Below are 18,749 nucleotides of genomic sequence, written 5' to 3' on the forward strand. Positions count from 1 at the left end.
GAGGGAAAACATTAAAAACAAAAAAACAAAAAAACAAAAAACCCAAGTAAAACCAGTCTCTAGTCTTTAGCATTTGTGGTACTAAATTCATTGGAGCAAGAAGAGTTTAAGTATTTGCTGTGAAAATCATTCTTAAAGTCCAAAATAGAGCTATAAGTCTTTTTTCTTTATAAGGATGGAATTGAATTTTTCCTATACCAAATATATCATGGGAAACATGGAAATTAGGAAATTTAAAAGTATGAAGGAGAAAATTATCACTCGTAATATTGCCATCCAAAGGAAAAATATCATGGCTAACATTTTTGTATTTAATGTTTTGCTCTCTACTTTTGTGTGTGTGTGTGTTTCCAGTGATATATATCTCATATATGCATACATGTTCATAATTTATATGTGTAAATATTTATAATTTTGAAGAATATTATGATTATACTTGTAAGATCTATTTTTTTTTTTTTCAATTGGAGCACCATTCCTGGAGGTACTGCAATGCCAGGTTGATGCATGGAGGGGACTAAATAAGTTCCCATTTTATCTCCCTGCTGCAAAAATCCATTTAATAAATATTGTCCTCTGATAAGAGAATGTATCAGATATTAAACTGATAAGATATATCAGATATTAAATTTGATCTTAGCCAAAAGGCCAAGAGGCAATGAGATCTATTTTTTGAAATTATTTTCATTCAACAATATTGTAAACATTTTGCTCTTCTATTAGCCTTTTACTACTTCTTATTAGACATCTAGGTTAGTTTTTTTATTTGCTAACATAAATAATTCTATAATTCAAGAGGCTTATACATACTGCTCTGCATCTTTTTTTTTGTTTGGAAATGCAATTGCTTAAAATAATTGTTTTGCCAAAATTCTTCATTGAAAACTTGTGTCATTAATAAAAACTTGTTTGTCAGCCGGCTGTAAATTCCATTTATTGAAACCCCTGATGAAACACATTGTCTTTTAAGAAATCTTTGGCAGTTTGATTTGCATTTTTTCACATATCAGTTAAATATTTTTTTTTCATGTGTTGACCCTTTTTGGTTCTTTTGTGAACTTTCTTTGTTCATTTTTTTTTACAAAAACAACTCAAGTTTATTAATTTTTTTTTTTTTTTTTTTTTTTGAGATGGAGTCTTACTCTGTCACCCAGGCTGGAGTGCAATGACGTGATCTCAGCTCACTGCACCCTCCGTCTCCTAGGTTCAAGCGATTCTCCTGCCTCAGCCTCTTGAGTAGCTGGAATTACAGGCTCCCACCAACATGCCCGACTAATTTTTGTATTTTTAGTAGAGAAGAGGTTTAATCTTGTTGCCTAGGCTTGTCTTGAACTGACCACAAGTGATCTGCCTGCCTCAGCCTCCCAAAGTGCTGGAATTACAGGCATGAGCCACCATGCCCGGCCTGTTAATCTTTTAGGTACACATTACAAATAAAGTTTACCAGTTTTTCCCTTTATTCTTATGTTTTCTTGCACAACTTATTTCGTTTTTGCCTATTCAGCTTTATTAATCTTAATTTTATTTGTCCTCTTATGCGTATAGAAGCCTTCCTATTAGACAAATATCATCCCTTTTATTATTATGGAATGTCCTTCTGTGTTACTAGCAATATTTGTTGGCTTAAAGTCTTTTGTATCTTGTATTAATACAGCCATTTCAGCTCTTTTGTGGTTCCTTTTTTTTTTATTTTTATTTTTTTTTGACGGGTCTCACTCTGTTACCCAGGCTAGAATGCAGTTGCCTGATCTCAGCTCACTGCAATCTCTGCCCATTCAGGCTTAAGTGATCCTCCCACCTCAGCTTCCCAAGTATTTGGGACTACAGGTGCATGCCACCACACCTGGCTAATTTTTTGTAATTTTTTTGGTAGATATGAGATTTTGCCTTGTTGCCCAGGCAGGTCTCAAACTCTTGAGCTCAAGTGATCCACCCACCTTGACCTCCCAAAGTGTTGGCATTGCAGGTGTGAGCCACTGTGCCCAGCCTTATGGTTACTTTTTTTTATGGCATATCTTCTTTCCCTTTTACTTTCAACCTATTTGTATCTTTGAATCTAAGTGTGTTTCTTGTAGACAATATGTAGTTGGATCATGCTTTTTAAGTCCTGACGATGTTGGCCTTCCAATTGGATTGCTTAGTTCATTCTCATTTAATGTAATTATTGATATGGTTGGATTTTGTTCTTTGTTTTCTATATTTTAATGTCTTTTTTTGTTTGTTTTTGTTGCTTCTTTACTGCTTTCTTTTGTGTTAAATATTTTTAGTGTACTGTTTGAATTCTTTTGTTGATTTTCAAATGATATATATTTTTGATTTTTTTAGAGGTTGCTCTGTGGATTATAATATGCATCTTATCACAGTCTACTGGAGGTCATTGCTGATATAAATTTGGTATAATATATAGTAGTAGTTTTACTTCAATTAGCTCCATTTCTTTCCTACTCTTTTGTGCTGTTATTATTAGATATATTACACGTATATATTTTGTAAACCCATTGATACAGTATTATGATCATTGCTTTAAAATATTTTATCTTTTAAAGACGTTAAGAAAAGAGAAAAAATATTTTTATTCATCTTTCATATTTAGCATGTATTTACTATTTCCCATGTTCTTCATTTCTTTCTGTGAATTCAAGTTACCATCTGCTGTCATTTCCTTTCAGGCTTCCTTTAGTATTTCTTGTAAGGCAGGTCTGCTAGCAAGGAATTTTCTGTCTTTCTTTATCTGGAAAGGTATCATATTTCACGTTGATTTTTAAATAGTCATCAGCTAATGATTGGTTAGAGGTTATGCTCAAAAAACGAGTAAGGTTTCCAGTCTTTGCTAATGAGTTTGTATGTGGGTTAGAGACTACATTAAAAGCAGTTTTAAAGTCAGCTTAAACTTTTACCTACCTTCTTAGTTTTCCCATGTGCCTGTCTACAGCCTCCTAGTCAGCCAGGGATGTGTGGATTGCTTAGACCCTTTTAGATGTTGCCTGAAGGTATGCATAGCCTCTCAGCCAGCTAGCAACTTGCAGAGAGTTTATCAAGCCCTTCTGTGGGTCTTTTATTTCTATGGTTTACCTGTTAAATTTCTGGTTAGTCCTTTGGTCTGTTGCTTGCCCCAACCCAAATTGTAACTTTTGACCAGTAGAGCTGGAGACTTTTCTTATTTATTTATTTATTTGTTTGTTTGTTTATTTATTTATTATTTGTTTTTACTGAGTTCTCTACTTTCACTAACAGCATCTCTCAATATGGGTTTTTTGCCCTCTGCTCCAAATTATGTCAGCCCCTCATCTCAGGAAAGCTGCTGATTTTCATGACTAGCCATGGCCAATGAACAGGGGTGGAGGAATTAGAAGGGGAGAGTGATGGAAGTAGCTCCAGGCAAGAAAGCTACAGAGTCCCACTGTTGAGCAGTTATTATGAATAAACACTTCTTGACTTGTTGTTCTCTTTTGTTTAGTTTCCAGAACCCTGAAATAGTTGTTTTGGATAGTTTACGTTTGTTTTCTTTGGATAGAAGATTTGCCAAGCTTTTCTGTGTGCCATAGTTGGAAGTCTAGCCTTGGATACTTCATTTTATAGGATGAATTTTTTTTGGCATTGAGATGATCATTCTTTATTTCCTTTTATTTCTCTTTTTTTAAGACTGAGTCTCACTTCGTCGTCTAGGCTGGAGTGCAGTAGCGTGATCTCGGCTCACTGAAACCTCCGCCTCCGGGGTTCAAGTGATTCTCGGCCTCAGCTTCCTGAGTAGCTGAGATTACAGGCTTGCACCACCACGCCCAGCTAATTTTTGTATTTGTAGGAGAGATGGGGTTTCACCATGTTGACCTGGCTAATCTCAAATTCCCGGCCTCAAGTGATCCACCTGTCTTGGCCTCCCAAAGTGCTGGGATTACAGGCCTGATCCGCCATGCCTGGCCCCTTTTATTTCTCTTATGTCGTTAATTTTATTGGTAGCTATTTTAAGTCTTATGCATTCTTTGGATAAAATCTTTTTTTGATTATAATTTCCCAGTCTTTTAAAGTATGTATTAATTTTTAATAATTTGAGATTCTTTTCACCGATGTTCTCATTAAAACTTAATGCTGGATTTGTCTTAATGCACAGTGAAAACCAATTCAGGCTAGACATTTTGCCTAACTGTAAAGAAAACTGAGTGAGCTAAAGGTGATCAATTCCTTTTGTAGGCATTATCCTGCACTGAAAACTCTGGAACATCTAGAGCATACCTACCTGCCTCAAGTAAGCCACTATCGATTCTGCAAGGTGATGGTGGACAACATCCCCAAGCTTCGAGAAGAAATAAAAGATGTTTCTATGTCTGATCTCAAAGACTTTCTGGAGAGCATCCGTAAACATTCAGACAAAATTGGAGAGACTGCCATGAAGCAAGTAGGTCTTGGGTTTATGATAGGTTGGCCAGTGGCTTATGAGTATTGAGTTAAACACAGGTTTCTCTTTGCCAAGTATCTAGTTGTTTCTTATCATTTTAGGGAAGTCCTTCATATTTATGGGAACACATGATTAAAAATGTTTTCATTTTTTTTTTTTTAACAGAGCAATGGACAATTATATTGTTTTGCTCTGTAGATGTTGAGTAAATATTGGTCAGTTGTAATGGTTTACATTGAGGTTACGAAGAAATTTTTCTGTTGTTTGTATACTTCCCTTGACTTTGCGTGTAATTTGAAGCTCTAGATATTTTAAAATTCTCCTTCTAGTTAATGACCTAAATTGTACCACATGTGTCTTTGGTTGATTATTTACTACATAAGCAAGATAGCATGTTATATATGCATATTTCTGATATTAATAGGTGTCAGTGAAAAAAGGCCTATTGGGAAATGCTTTGAATTATGATCAAAGAAAAGGATTTATTAACAGCTTGTATATTAATAAATATGTTACCAGTATTTACATTTGTTAAAACATTTTCATCTCTAAGTCACCAAAGTCACAAGGAACATCTAAATTTCTTTTTTTAAATTATGAATGAAAGGTCAGTAATGTTTTACAATGGTATTTCCTCACTTGAAATTTGTCACATTGATTTTATGAAAAATTTTTAGTATACCTGATGATGTAGCATACAGCAACAAATACAAGAGTCAGTTGTTTATGGAAAGTACTTTTTGTTTCTGTAAACAATAGTGTTCTTGAATAGATCATTTGTAGTTTTTATCATTCTGTGAGGAATGAAGGAATAGGTTATATTTCAAATCATATTTTAGGTCTCGACTAGCCTTGATAATCTATTCAGATGTCTATTTGATCTATAATATCTATTTGATCCTCCAAAAGAGATTCTCCAGTTACCGTTTCCTCAGGGAATACAGATATTTCCCCTTTCTTCCTTTAAATTTTGTCAGTGTTCTACTTCACAAAGTGCAGAGTTTAAAAGTAGATGATAAATCTGACAGAGATAATTGTGTGGTTTCATTGTTTATAGTGGTGAAGAAACAAAATTAATCAGTGACAATATACCTTTGCATTGCTGGGTACATATTTTGAATACAGGAATGAAGCTATCTTCTAAGATAAGTCTTTATTGTGGTTTGCTCAGTTTTTCCTAAGCTTTTAAAATATAGGAGAGTATAGTACAAAGCCTCTATGGAAGCTGCCTTTTTAAAAATTGCTTTTTCTGAGCCTCTGCTTGAGAAATTAATTTGCTTCCCTTTTGATGAAAGAGGAAGCCATGAAGAATATTGCTTTATTTAACGTGAGGCTAGCTGGGCTCATTCCTCAATTATCTGAAGAAATTAAGACCAAGAAGAGGGAAGTAACTTGCTCAAGTTCAAACAACTTGTAAAGGTCAGATCCTGCATTAGAATTCAGGTTGGGTTGAAATGAATTTGTCTACTATGATACTCAATCTGTGTGAACTATTAGCTGTTTTCTCTATTTTTGTCATATAAAGAAATGATGAAGATAACTTTTGTAAATCCAGGACTTTTAATTAACTGAGAAATCTTTATTTCTCCTGTAACATTTTTCATCTCAGGATCCTTGAGTAAAGATATGTTAACACATTAAAAAATCTTTTGTAGTACCTAGAACGTAAGGAAGATAGGAGAGAGAAAATACCATGTACTTTGTACATACTAGGTGTTCAATAAATGTTTGAATTCCCAGATAAGAGGGAGAGGAAGTGGTTTATTTCTCACTGCCTCAAGCCCAAAACAGTGTTTCTGGTTTGTGATGGTTTTCTTTGCAGTGGTGATTTAAGGACTTAGAATCCTCCCATTGTATGGCTCTTCCATCTTTAAGATGGCTTTGAAGATTGCTTCAGAAGGAGAAAGACCAAAGAGTGTTGCATGTGGGAGGGTCTTTAAGGGCCAGGCATGGATGCCACATGTTACTTCTACCCATATTCTGTTGGTCTGAACTTAATTATATAGCCATACCTACCTGCAAGAGAGGCTGGAAAATGTAATCTCACTCATTCTCTAACAGGAGGAGGATATAGGTTTGATGAATAATAGTATCTGGCACAGTCTACCTTCTGGTGATCAAATATCTTTTCATTCTTTCTCTCATACATAGAACACACTCCTTCCCTAGGGGACAACAGTCCAATGGCCCATGTAGTCGTTACATCCATCTCAAAATCTAGTATCTTCCAGGGATGCTCAACCCTCTCCATAAGATTCAGCCATGGCTCTTCATGAGCTGGTAACTACTCAACTAAAGTTGCAAGTTATCTGCACTGGTGTCTCCTCCCACCCCCAATATACAATGAATAAGCTAGAATAAAATAATTATAACAAAACCTTTTATTTAGAAAAGGGAAGAATGGGAGACAAACAATATTCTCTGCTTCATAACAAATCATATAAATCTACTTAGGCAGGCCCTAGGAAGTTCCTCTGCTCTGGTAGTAGGGGAATTTCCTTGCTTAGACCTTGATTCCCTGGAAGGAACTCCTTTGCTCATTGTTCTCTTGAGCTCCTAGCTGCACACTGGCTTTTACTTGTTTATATGTGTGTGTGTATATATATACTTTATATGTGTGTATATATATACACTTTATATGTGTATATATATACTTTATATATATTTTATTTTTAATATATTATATATATTTTAAATATATACTTCTGAAGTAGATGCTGGGAAATATACATTCCTTAGAAGGCATACTTCTCTTTCTCTCTCTATATCTATATATCTGTATCTGCAATTGTGTCTACATTTACATTTATATATGTCTTTTACTGCCTGCTTTTTGCTTTTTGCCTGAGGGTTGGTTTAAGGTTCTGAACAAACATTTATTAATATTTAGTTCAGATTTGTGTTTTTTTGACATTATCGTTCCCTCAAAATGTAGGCATCTCATCTTTTTCTTTCCAATAGGTTCTGTGAGGACACCATACTCACTGTTCTTCCCTAAATATAATTTTCAAGAATGATTTTGTTTTTCTTCTCCTCTCTTTGGGGAAGTAGTGGAGGTTGGGGAGCATAGCCCTTGCTTCATGCTTCTTTCTCAGTTTGATGGCCTTACATTGAGGTGATGTGAAACAGTGGGTGGTAAGATCATGCTTGAATCTGACATCTCTGCCTCAGAGTTGAGTCACTTTGTTGAACTAAAAGCCTTCTTGGGACTTTATTGCATAAGCCTTTACTATTTGTTTTTTCTCATACTGTTTAAGATCTGTATATGTTCCCCTTTTAACCCTGTGAGGCCTATGTTTCTGGGACTACTTCTGTTCCCTATAATTTCAGTCTGCAAATGAGCTAATACTTTTCTGAACTTACTATTTTTATGCAGTACCTTGCCAAAAGCAGAAAGTAAATACCAGTGTACACTATAACTCTCACTCTTTATTTACTTACAGTGCAACAGGCCCAATAGGGAAGTGATATGCCTATTCACCTATTATAGGTTCCAATTTTACTAGTTATTTTGCCACAGTATTATAGGGCTTTTCAGCCTTTTAACTTGTTAAATATATGTTCTTACTGCCCACTGCCTGACCACTAAACCCATGTCTTTTATTTTAGATTTTTTTTGGGGGGTAATACCATATTCCAACACCTGTTTCTGTATTCCTTAAATAATGTTCCCTGCTGTAACAAACTCTAAAATCTCATAATAGAAATTTTATGTTTTGCTTATGTAAAGACCAAAATGCATGTCCCTGGTGGGTGACTTTCAAGAGATCTAGGACTCTTCCACCTTGTGGCTTTCAAGGGTACCACAGAAGGGGAGAGAGAGTAAGTAATGCCTGGAGGTTTTTTAGGGATGAAGCTTATAAGTGGCACGTCTCACTTCTGCCAATATTACATTGGCCAGAGGCCAATCACTGCAAAGGAGGGTCGGAAATATACTCTAGCCGTGTGATCAGGAGAAAGAAGAAATAGGCTTGATGAATAGCTAAGCTAGTCTCTGCCATAACCTGCTATCATATAGCCTAGAAAGATAAGTATCTTCCACGTCTCTTGCTTTTTCTTCACAATCTTATCTTTTCATCATTTCCCCTATGTGTTTGCCTTCTAATTTATTAATTCAGTTTTTAGCTTTGTCATTGCTGCTATTTAGGACTTTATTATTATTTTTTAGTCCAACAGTCACAGTTTTGGCTTTAAAGAATTTGTTCTTGTTCTTATATTCCTCCTGTATCATGGTAACTTCTTTTTTCAAACGTTTCTAAGTATGCTTCTTTAGAATTGTATTGAGAAAACAGACTTGAAAGTCTTACTTAATATTGATAGTTGGTCTGGGCTCTTCTAGAAATTATGTAGGTGACTGCTTTTTCTTGGTGAGCATCCCTCTTTTTATTCTTCTACCCAATGTGTCCTGAGGTGCTGCAGTGATCCATGGGTGAACTTTGTCCTTGATACTGTGGAGCCAGGTTGGTACATTGGCTTCTTTTTGGGATATACCAGCCAAAACATCACTAACTGGTTCTACCCAAATTAAACTTGAATGAGTAAATTAAGCTCTAATAATTTATCTGAGATTATAAACTCAAACTGTTTGTTGTTCAATTTTATTAAAAGATAAAACACAAAAAATACTCTTTGAGGATCCTCTGAAGCATATGTGGCTTGTGCATTCTTCTGTATGCAAGGTTTTATATAGAACTTTATCATTAGGAAGCTCTTTTTCTTTAATTGCATGTGGTCTAAAATCTAAAGGTCTTTAGATAGAGCTTTATCACTAGGAAACTCTTTTTCTTTAATTGCATGTGGTAAACAGAATTCTAAAATGTCCTCCAGGATTCTTGCATGTACATCCAATAAAATCACCTCTTCTTGTAGAGGGTGGGCTTGATCTAATCAGAGGAGATCCTTTAAAAGAGGGCCAGGAGGTCAGAGATAGAAGATGTTAGAAAGATTCAGTGCTCCAGCAGATACTCTATTGTTGGTCTTGAAGAAACAAAGTGCCATTTTGGGAGAAGGCCACATGGCAGGAAACTGTAGGCAGCCTTGAGTTGCTAAAAATGATCCCCACCTGACAGCCAACAAGAAAATGGGACTTCGGTCCTACAGTCACAAGGAACTGAATTCTGCCAACAACCTTAATAAGCTTAAAAGAGGACCCTGGGTTCCAAGTGAGAGAGACCCCAGCAGTGATTGACACCATGGTTTCAGCCTGGTGAGACTCTGAACAAAGGACCCAGACCCAGTAGTAATACTGGCATTCTAAACTCCTGATCCATGAGTTAACTCTGAGATAATAATTGTGTGTGGCTTTAAGTTGCTAAATTTATAGCAGTCTGTTACTCAGGAAAAGAAAACCTATACTCTATTATTTTGGCCTTAAATAGAATTACTTAAAAAAACTTGTACATTGATGTGTTGCCTTTGGATCTAGGAAACAATTGTATAGTTTCATTTAAAATGGGGTCTAGCTAGATGTCTCTCAGTCTTCTGTCTTTCTTCCAATATACCTGGGAAGCTGCAGAAAAATAAGAAAATGTACAAGGTCAATCATTTAGCGAATCTGAGGAGGAGTTTCAAAATTGTCCATTTTACTGTTAGTATTGTACAGTAGTCCACACTTATTTATGGTTTCACTTTTAATGGTTTCAGTTATCCAGAGTCAACTGTAGTTCAAAAATATTAAATGGAAAATTCCAGAAATAAACAATAAACTTCAAGTTGTTCACCATTTGGAGAAGTGTGATGAAATCCCCTGTTCAGTTCCACCTGGGACAGAATCATCCCTTGGTCCAGCGTATCCATGCTGTATATGCTACCTGTCCTATCCACCTGTTAGTCACTTAGTAACCCTCTTGGTTATCAGATTTACTGTGGCAGTATTGACTGCTTGTGTTCAAGCAGCCCTTGTTTTACTTAATAATGGCTCCAAAGTGCAAGAGTAGTGATACTGGCATATGGTTATAATTGTTCTATTTTATCATTTATTATTATTTATTGTGGTTAATCTCTTCCTGTGCTTAGTTTGTAAATTAAACTTTATCATAGGTATATACAGTTATATAGGGCATGATACTATCCATGGTTTCAGGGATATATGGGGGAACTTGGAACAAACCTTCTGTGGATAAGAGGTAGGGGGGGCTACTGTAGTGAATTTTAAGTTTATTTTCAACAAATCTTTTAGGTTCTCACATTGCATTTGTTGTTGTCATTTTGTTTTTAACATGGTAGTAGATTGAAAGCATTTAGTGGACATACATGTGGGTTCTGCCATGGGAAATAGAGCCATCTTTAGAGCAGTAGAAAACCCCTCCATTTTATCCTATTCCATTTTCTGTGTTGATCTTCTTCCTGTGTGCTTCCAAAATACTGTGTGTATCTTATTTTGGAACTGTGACTTTAGTTTGAAGTGATTAAAAAAAATCCTCAAAAAGTTCTTTGTTAATTGTCAACTGTTTTCTAGTTTTCCTTTTGAAATTTTTTTCTGGATTTCACTTATTATGGAATTGATTTGTACAGGAGAGAAGATCTGTATTTCTTATTTTGATTAGTTTGCTTTAGGCTTTGTGGGACTAAATAACATTTATAATGTAATCATTCTGTGTGAGCCCTTTAACAAGGGGAAGGATTTATTTACTTTTACAATTCTAACTTGCCTTTGCCAGACTATATGGGTTATGCAACTGATTTAAGGAAGTGAACTAATTGCCTATAAAAGATATTGAAGGTTCCTAGGCATTATTCCTTGAGTAAATGGGTAAGATTAGTTGTCACCATGGTCCTTTCAAACCTTTACTTTCTTTGGTTAAGTCTTCACTACAGCAAAATTTACTCTTTAATGTATGGCGTAGAATATCTTTTGACTTAGATCTGGCACAGTACTATTGACTGAGTTCACATAGTCCATGTATTCACCACTATGTAAAAGAAGTATTGTTGAAGCCTCTTGTATGCTAGATATTATGCAAAACATGCACAGAGTGTGGTCTTTGTTGTCAAAGAAGTTGGTCTGGTGTTCCTGGATTTACTTTCTTTTCTCTTTTCTTCTTGATTTTGATAGTTGTATGTTTGTACCAATTTTTGCTTCTTACTCTTTTGCCTAAATGAATGGTCTGGGGGTAATGTGGGATCTCATTTTAAAACATTTTTTTCTGCTTGCCTTAAAAAATTATTTGTTTTACATATGCTTTTGAAATATTTTGAACCTGACTTCAATGAAAAAGCACACATATATTATATGACCATTAAATTTAAAAGATCAGTGTCTCTTTACTGATACTGAGTTGGGGTGAGAGAAGAGAAATAATTTATTCCTTAAATCTACTTTATTTTTTGTTCATTTAATTGGTTTTTTGGCTCCCCACAGAAAGCAATATTTTTAAAATCTAGTTTAAAGACAATATGGCAGTTTGGTTTCTGTTCTTTAGGGTAAAAAGGAACTTGGCCAGGTGCGGTGGCTCACACCTGGTGAAACCCCATCTCTGGGCACAGTGGGTGGTGGTACCAATTGTTCACAACTCCATTTTCTTATTGAACAATTGCAACTACATTTCTCTGTGAGTATTTTTAAATAAACTTATTTTGGACAGTATGAGCTTTGGGAAGGGAATTTATATACATGACTTTAAAAGATTTTCCTTATTATTTTCAGATTTCAATGTTAAGAAATAGTTTTTTTTTAAAGCTATATTTTCAGTGATGGCTTTAATGTCAGTGAGAAACCAAACCCTATATCTGTTCTCATAAGCAATCTAAACCATAGAAATTAGTGAGACTTAAATGCATCTTTTTATTTTATTCTTAGAAATTTGATTTTGGTCTTGAAGTGGCAGGTGCAAAATACAAAAACAAAGATTAGAAAAAAGAAATTAAAGAAAAGAAATTTAATTTTGGGCTCTTGGCCTTTCTATAGTCTCTTCAAATAATTTCATGAGTCTGGTGATTGTGTTTCTCAGTTACGTGGTTAAGCTATACATTGAGCTCAGTATTTTGTTATCTTCCTCTGTTCTGATACTTACTTCTTGGTATGAACAATTGAGTTTACTGGTGGCTCTAGTTTCTTTTCAGCAACCTTAGACACCTGCCACGTGTGCGGAATGTAGTGAAGCCAAGTTTGAGGTTGGATCTGGAGCCCTCCAACAATCCCTGTGATGTGCAGTCTAGCCTGGATTTCTTCCTGGCCCTGGAGAAACCCAGTTGAGAATTCCTAGGATTGCTGTGCTCATAGCAAGTGCTTTAGTCTTGTCCTCTGCCAGATGTTTTCTTTACTGGGCATGAAAACGCCATCAAAGTAATGCTAAGAGAACTGAAATATAGAGAAATAAAAATAAGCAAAGAAGAAGAAATATTCAAAATGTTCAGGATGGCCAAAGCAGTAGGCCTAAGGATGATCTAGAAGAGAGAGAAATCTAGCTTACTTGTGTTTTCTCATATCCTTCTACATCTTGAGAAGAAGTTTTAGCAAGTAACCCTGAAGTAGTTTTTTTTTTTTAATTTTAATTTTAATTATAAGCTGTACTTGGTGGCTGATGTCTGTAATCCCAGCACTTTGGAGGCTGAGGTGGGAAGATCACTTGAGGCCAGGAGTTTGAGATTAGTCTGGGTAACATAGTGAGATTTTGTCTCTACAAAAAAAAAAAAAAAAAAAAAAAAAAATCAGCTGGGTGTGGTGGCACAAGCCTGTAGTCCCAGCTACTCAGGAGGCTGAGGAAGGAGGATGGCTTGAGCCCAGGAGTTTGAGGCTGCAGTGACCTGTGATTGCGCCGGTGTAGTCCAGCCTGGGTGACAGAGCAAGAATCCATCTGTTAAATTTTTTAAATTTAAATTACATATAGTAAAGTTCACTTTTCTTTGGTGTATATGAATTTTAAAACATGTATAGATTCATATAACCACTACTGCAAACAGGATGCAGAGAATAATTCTATTACCTTCTAAAATTCCTTTATGCTACTCTTTGTAGTTAAACCTTCCTTTCATTTATAATCCCTGGCATACTAATCTGTGTTCTCCACCTCCATTGTTTTGGCTTTTCTAGAATATTGTATAAATGGAATATTATGGGTAAATGCAACTGTTTAGTATCTTGATTAGGGTGGTGATTGCACAACTCTATGCATTTGTCAAAACTCATAGAAATGTATACACAAATGTAAATTTTACTGCATGTAAATTAAGGTTTCCATCAGCTTTCAGTTCTGTTACTAAAGGATCATGCTGGAATATATGAAGATTTATGAGTGTTTTAATAATATTTTAAACTGTGCAGGGTTGCGATCGCACTGTCCTAACATGTCATTGCTGTTTTTCCTTGTCCTTTCCCTGTCTATTATTTATATGTTTGCCTTTCCTTGTGTGAGTTTCTGTCATGTATAGTATTGGGAACTTGTTTTTTTCCATAAAAGGTTTGAACTCTTTTTACAATAGAGACTCTTATTTTGTTTCAGGATGTTAATATTTCCCTAGTCTGGGTTTTTTTTCCTCTAAATTTTTTTTTTGAAAATTTAATATTTTGTAGAGTCAAGTATATTGATCCATTGTGAATTCTTTCAGCACATTTCCAAAATAAAACAAATGCATGTTGTTTGTTTTATCCTTTCAATAACTATTTTATTTCTTCCTTTTATCTGCTATATATTTCTTTTCCTCTGTAGCATTAATGTCTCTTTCTCACCTAATCTTGATTAGCTCACTCACTCATTCATGAAATATGTATTGAGTATTTATAATATGTAAAATACTATGGTAGGCATTATGTTATTCAATTCAGAAACACAGGAACTTTGTTTTCTAATGAAAAATAGAATGGGTGCAGTGGCTCATGCCTGTAATCCCAGCACTTTGGGAGGCTGAGGCAGGTGGATCACGAGGTTAGGAGTTTGAGACCAGTCTGGACAAGATGGTGAAACCCCTTCTCTACTGCAGACACAAAAATTAGCTGGGTGTGGTGGTGTGCACCTGTAATCCCAGCTACTTGGGAGGCTGAGGCAGGAGAATCACCTGAACCTGGGAGGCAGCGGTTGCAGTGAGCTGAGATCGCACCACTGCACTCTAGCCTGCGTGACAGAGCAAGACTCTGTCTCAAAAAAAAAAAAAAAAAAAGAGAAAAATATACATAAATAATAGGAATATAAGGTAGAAAATGCTAAGTGCCATGGAAGAAATAGAGATAAAATGTTAGAATTTAGAAGGATGAGAAATTTCATATAGCTGTGTGAGATATTCCAGGTTTAATAATAAGGTGCATTTGAATTAAACCTGGATATATAATGTTCTAGTTACTATTTCTGCATAATAAATTATCATAAAACTTAGTAGCTAAAAACACCAACAATTTTATTATGCTTATAAAATCTGTGGGTCAGGAATTTGGTAAGGGCACAGTGAAGATCACTTGACTCTGTCCCCAAGATGTCTGTGGTATCAGCTGGGATGACTTTAATGCTGAGAGGGGCTTAGGCTTGAGAGCTGGAATAATTTGGGGGCCCCTTCCTTCACAACTCTGGCACCTTTGTTGGGATGGCTTAAAGACTAGAATTGCTGACTTGAGTGCTTACACATGACTTTTCCTCACAGCATGGAAATATCCCCAGTATGGTTGAACTTCTTATGGGCTCCAAGCACAATGTGGAAGCTTTATCACTTTCTTTGACCTAGCTTTGAAAGTCGTGTTATAGTGGTCAAAGCAGTTGCAAGACAGCTATAGTCAAGGGAAGGGGTCATAGACACCTATCTCTTGATAGGATGAATGTCAAAGAATTTTGTGGTTGTTTTTAAAAATCCATTCCACAAGGCCATGGTCTGAATGTCTTCCTAGGCTAAAGGAGTAATGTAATGATAACAAACTACAGAAAAGTAAAATTCTCTAAGAGATAATCCAAGGCAGAGTTTCAGCTGGTAATAGTTACCCAAAAGAAATAAGGCAGGTTAGCCTGGACAGGGTTAGGTTAGCCTGGACAACCCTGTCTCTAAAAAAAAAAAAACAAAAAAAATTACCTGGGCGTAGTGGCACATGCCTGTAGTCCCAGCTACTTGGAAGGCTGAGGCAGGAGGATCACTTTGAACCCAGGAGATGGAGGCTGCAGTAAGCTATGGTTGCACCCAACTGCACTTCCACTGGGGTGACAAAGTGAGACCCTGTCTTCAAAAAAGAAGGCAAGTTAACTTTTCAACTAGACAATTACATTCCTTATGTCCTCTTGTCCCAGCCTCCTGACCATGACACACACACACCTTTCAGCTGTTTTTTTTTTTGGCGGGGTGAATGACTCTGGGAAAGTATTTCGTTGGAAAGTGATTATTCTCCTCCAGAAATCTGTTCACAAATGTCTTCTTGTGAATATCATGTGTGTTTATCTGTCTTGTTTAGTGGTTTGCAAAGAAGTATCCAGAAGGGATGCATTCATATAGTATTAATAAAAGTAAAGAAGGACGACCAAATTTTTAAAAATATCTTGTTAAAACAATAAATATGTAGCATATTTTCTAGGTAACTGATACATTTTATTCTTCTATCCCAATGAAGTTTGGTTTATTCTTTTCTCTGGTCATTGATAATGAAGTGGATCAGAAATATAGGCTGGGAAGCACATTCAACAGGTAATGAGGACTACCAGATAATTTAATTAATTATTATTAGGCTACTCAATAATTGGGAATGAGGCATTTTTCTTATTCCCTCTTGTTTAGGATCTCAACAGAGAAATGAATCCATAATCCAAAACACAGAAAAGTTAAAATTTTGTAAATGAAAAGAATTTTGTAGGTCTTATGGCCACCTAAGTTGTTCCTTTTTACAGGGGTGTGTGTGTATGTGTGTGTGTGTGTGTGTATGTGTGTGCATGAGTATGCGTGCAGAGGAGGAAAAATTATCTTCAGATTAGGACAATTGTTTGAGGAGATAGGAAAGGCTTTGTCAGGTTGAGGTGCTTACTTGCCCATGTGTGTGTATGTATGCATGTGTGTGTATGAAGTTAGCCAACCATTGAGCTCTCCATGTGTAGTTACCCATTAGAACAGAACAGTGATAATGGATCTTTATTTGAACTTTAAAGTATTTGTAAATTTTTGAAAACAGAAAATATCATTTTAGAAGTACTGATGGCTTGTCATGGGAGATAATTGCCTTCTGTACCAGTGAGAGGTTAATTGGAAGGGAAGTAGAACATTCAAGAGCCCTTGTTTTTAAAAACAGTTTGCAGTGCTGATGGTTAAGATGTGTTCTGGCTATGGCACACCACCATAAAGAATGTGGACTTTAAATTACACAGGACTCACTTGCAGAATACTAGGTGACAAAGTAGCTCTGGGACAGGTATTTGGAGGAGGGAAACCTGTAGGCAAGATAGACTCCAGGAAGTAGAATTCCTTATGATAATCATTTACTTACAGTTTCTTGAGGACATGAATCTGAATTGATTTCATCTTTTTGTTTCCACAGAACCTAGGTGTACTGCCTTGCTTTTCTTTTTTGACATATGCATTTAGGGACAGAGACTCTCCATGGATATTTTAAGAGTTTTAATATTTTCCCACCTTTCTTAGGTGATTAATTTGCTGATGAAACCTGTGACTATTATGTTCAAATTTGATATCTCTAGATGCAATTTATCTTTGAAATTCCAGATGAATGTTTTTCTCTTAGGTACAGTTTTTTGTTTTTTTTTTTGTTTTTGGAAGATGGAGTCTTGCTTTGTCACCAGGCTGGAGCACAGTGGCATGATCTCAGCTCGCTGCAACCTCCGACTCCCTGTTTCAAGTGATTCTTTTGCCTAAGCCTTCAGAGTAGCTGGGATTACAGGAGCCTGCCACCACGCCCTGCTAATTTTTTTTCTTTGTATTTTTTTTAGTAGAGACGGGGTTTCACCGTATTAGCCAGGATGGTGTCGATCTCCTGACCTCGTGATCCACCCGCCTCGGCCTTCCAAAGTGCTGGGATTACAGGCGTGAACCACCGTGCCCGGCCTGTAATCAATGAATTTTAAACGTACAATTTCGACCCCATTACTGATTGAACAAATGAAATATTTTATATATGTGTTGAGGAGCTCACTGTAACTTCTAAACAGAGAAGAAAATGAGGCAAATAACAAAAGTGGAATTCACATGACAGCTCTTAGCTTAGTAAGTAGGAGATTGTCTCTAAATGTATAGATTTTTCTGTTCTTCAATTTCCTTAAGAAATTTGATCAGGATGAAAAAAACTAGGAAGAGCCCTTACTCTCTCAAAGTCTTCTAGTCTGGTGGTTGACACAGATAACTTGGTGTGTGTGTCTGTGTGTGTGTGTGTGTGTTTCTGTGGTCTTTGTATCTAATAGGATACAGCCATCCCTCCAAATCCACTGGTTCAGCCAATGGCAGATGAGAATATTCATACAAAAGCAAAACAATTAAAAAAAAAAACCAATAAAATAATACAAATAAAACAATACAGTATAACAACTTTTTGCATAGTTTTTACATTGTGTTAGATACTATAGGTAATCTACAGATGATTTGAAATATAAAGGAGTATGTACATAGGTTATATGCAAATGTTACACCATTTTATGTAAGGGACTTGAGCATCCACAGATATTGGTATTTGCAGAGAAGTCCTGGAACTAATCTCTTGTGGATACTGAGGGATGACTGTATATAGAAAGCTATATTTTTAGCATAGATTTTGTGTGTAGTGCCATTAAAAGCTGGCTTGAACCATGGTGGTCTTAGCCTACTTTTGAGGGCTATGCTGCCCTTGGATTTGGCAATTTTACCCTGGTGCCAGAGGATTTGAGGGTAATGAATATCTGTTTTTCAGTACTATAACATTGTTTTTTTACTTAAAGTCTGTTATTAATTTGTACCTTTCCTTTACCTCTAAATACACCATATAAGAAAGCAAACAAATGCCAAAAAATAGTCCAGCCTACTTCCCAGCAGAGTGTCTTCAGCTTTTCTTAGTCTACTACACATATGGCTCTCCCAGCTTCCCTAATGAAGTCTGTGGCCTAACGGGGCAAGTATTGTTTGACTTCCTTCCTTCCTTCCTTCCTTCCTTCCTTCCTTCCTTCCTTCCTTCCTTCCTTCCTTCCTTCCTTCCTTCCTTCCCTTCTTTCTTTCCTTCCCTCCTTCCCTCCTTCCCTCCTTCCCTCCTTCCCTCCTTCCCACCTTCCTTCCTTCTTTCTTCCTTTCTTTCTTTCCTTCTTTCTTTCCTTCTTTCTTTCTTTCTTTCTTTCTTTCTTTCTTTCTTTCTTTCTTTCTTTCTTTCTTTCTTTCTTTCTTTCTTTCTTTCTCTTTCTTTCTTTCTTTCTTTCTTTCTTTCTTTCTTTCTTTCTTTCTTTCTTTCTTTCTTTCTTTTTCTTTCTTTCTTTCTTTCTCTTTC

At 35.9% G+C, this 18,749-nt stretch overlaps 1 protein-coding gene across 3 annotated transcripts in view; it reads left to right on the forward strand.

Moving 5' to 3' along the window:
* The window catches only part of EXOC6B (exocyst complex component 6B), a 713,614-nt gene that overhangs the window by 117,331 nt on the left and 577,534 nt on the right, over window positions 1–18,749 (forward strand). For all 3 annotated transcript variants that reach the window (XM_017876764.1, XM_017876771.1, XM_017876776.1), the window contains exon 6: window positions 4,189–4,393. In XM_017876764.1, the coding sequence (XP_017732253.1) occupies window positions 4,189–4,393 (205 nt within the window). The remainder of the gene's footprint in view (window positions 1–4,188; window positions 4,394–18,749) is intronic.

This window comes from Rhinopithecus bieti, unplaced genomic scaffold (genome assembly GCF_001698545.2).
Source record: "Rhinopithecus bieti isolate Rb0 unplaced genomic scaffold, ASM169854v2 scaffold_1058, whole genome shotgun sequence".
Lineage (NCBI taxonomy): Eukaryota > Metazoa > Chordata > Mammalia > Primates > Cercopithecidae > Rhinopithecus > Rhinopithecus bieti.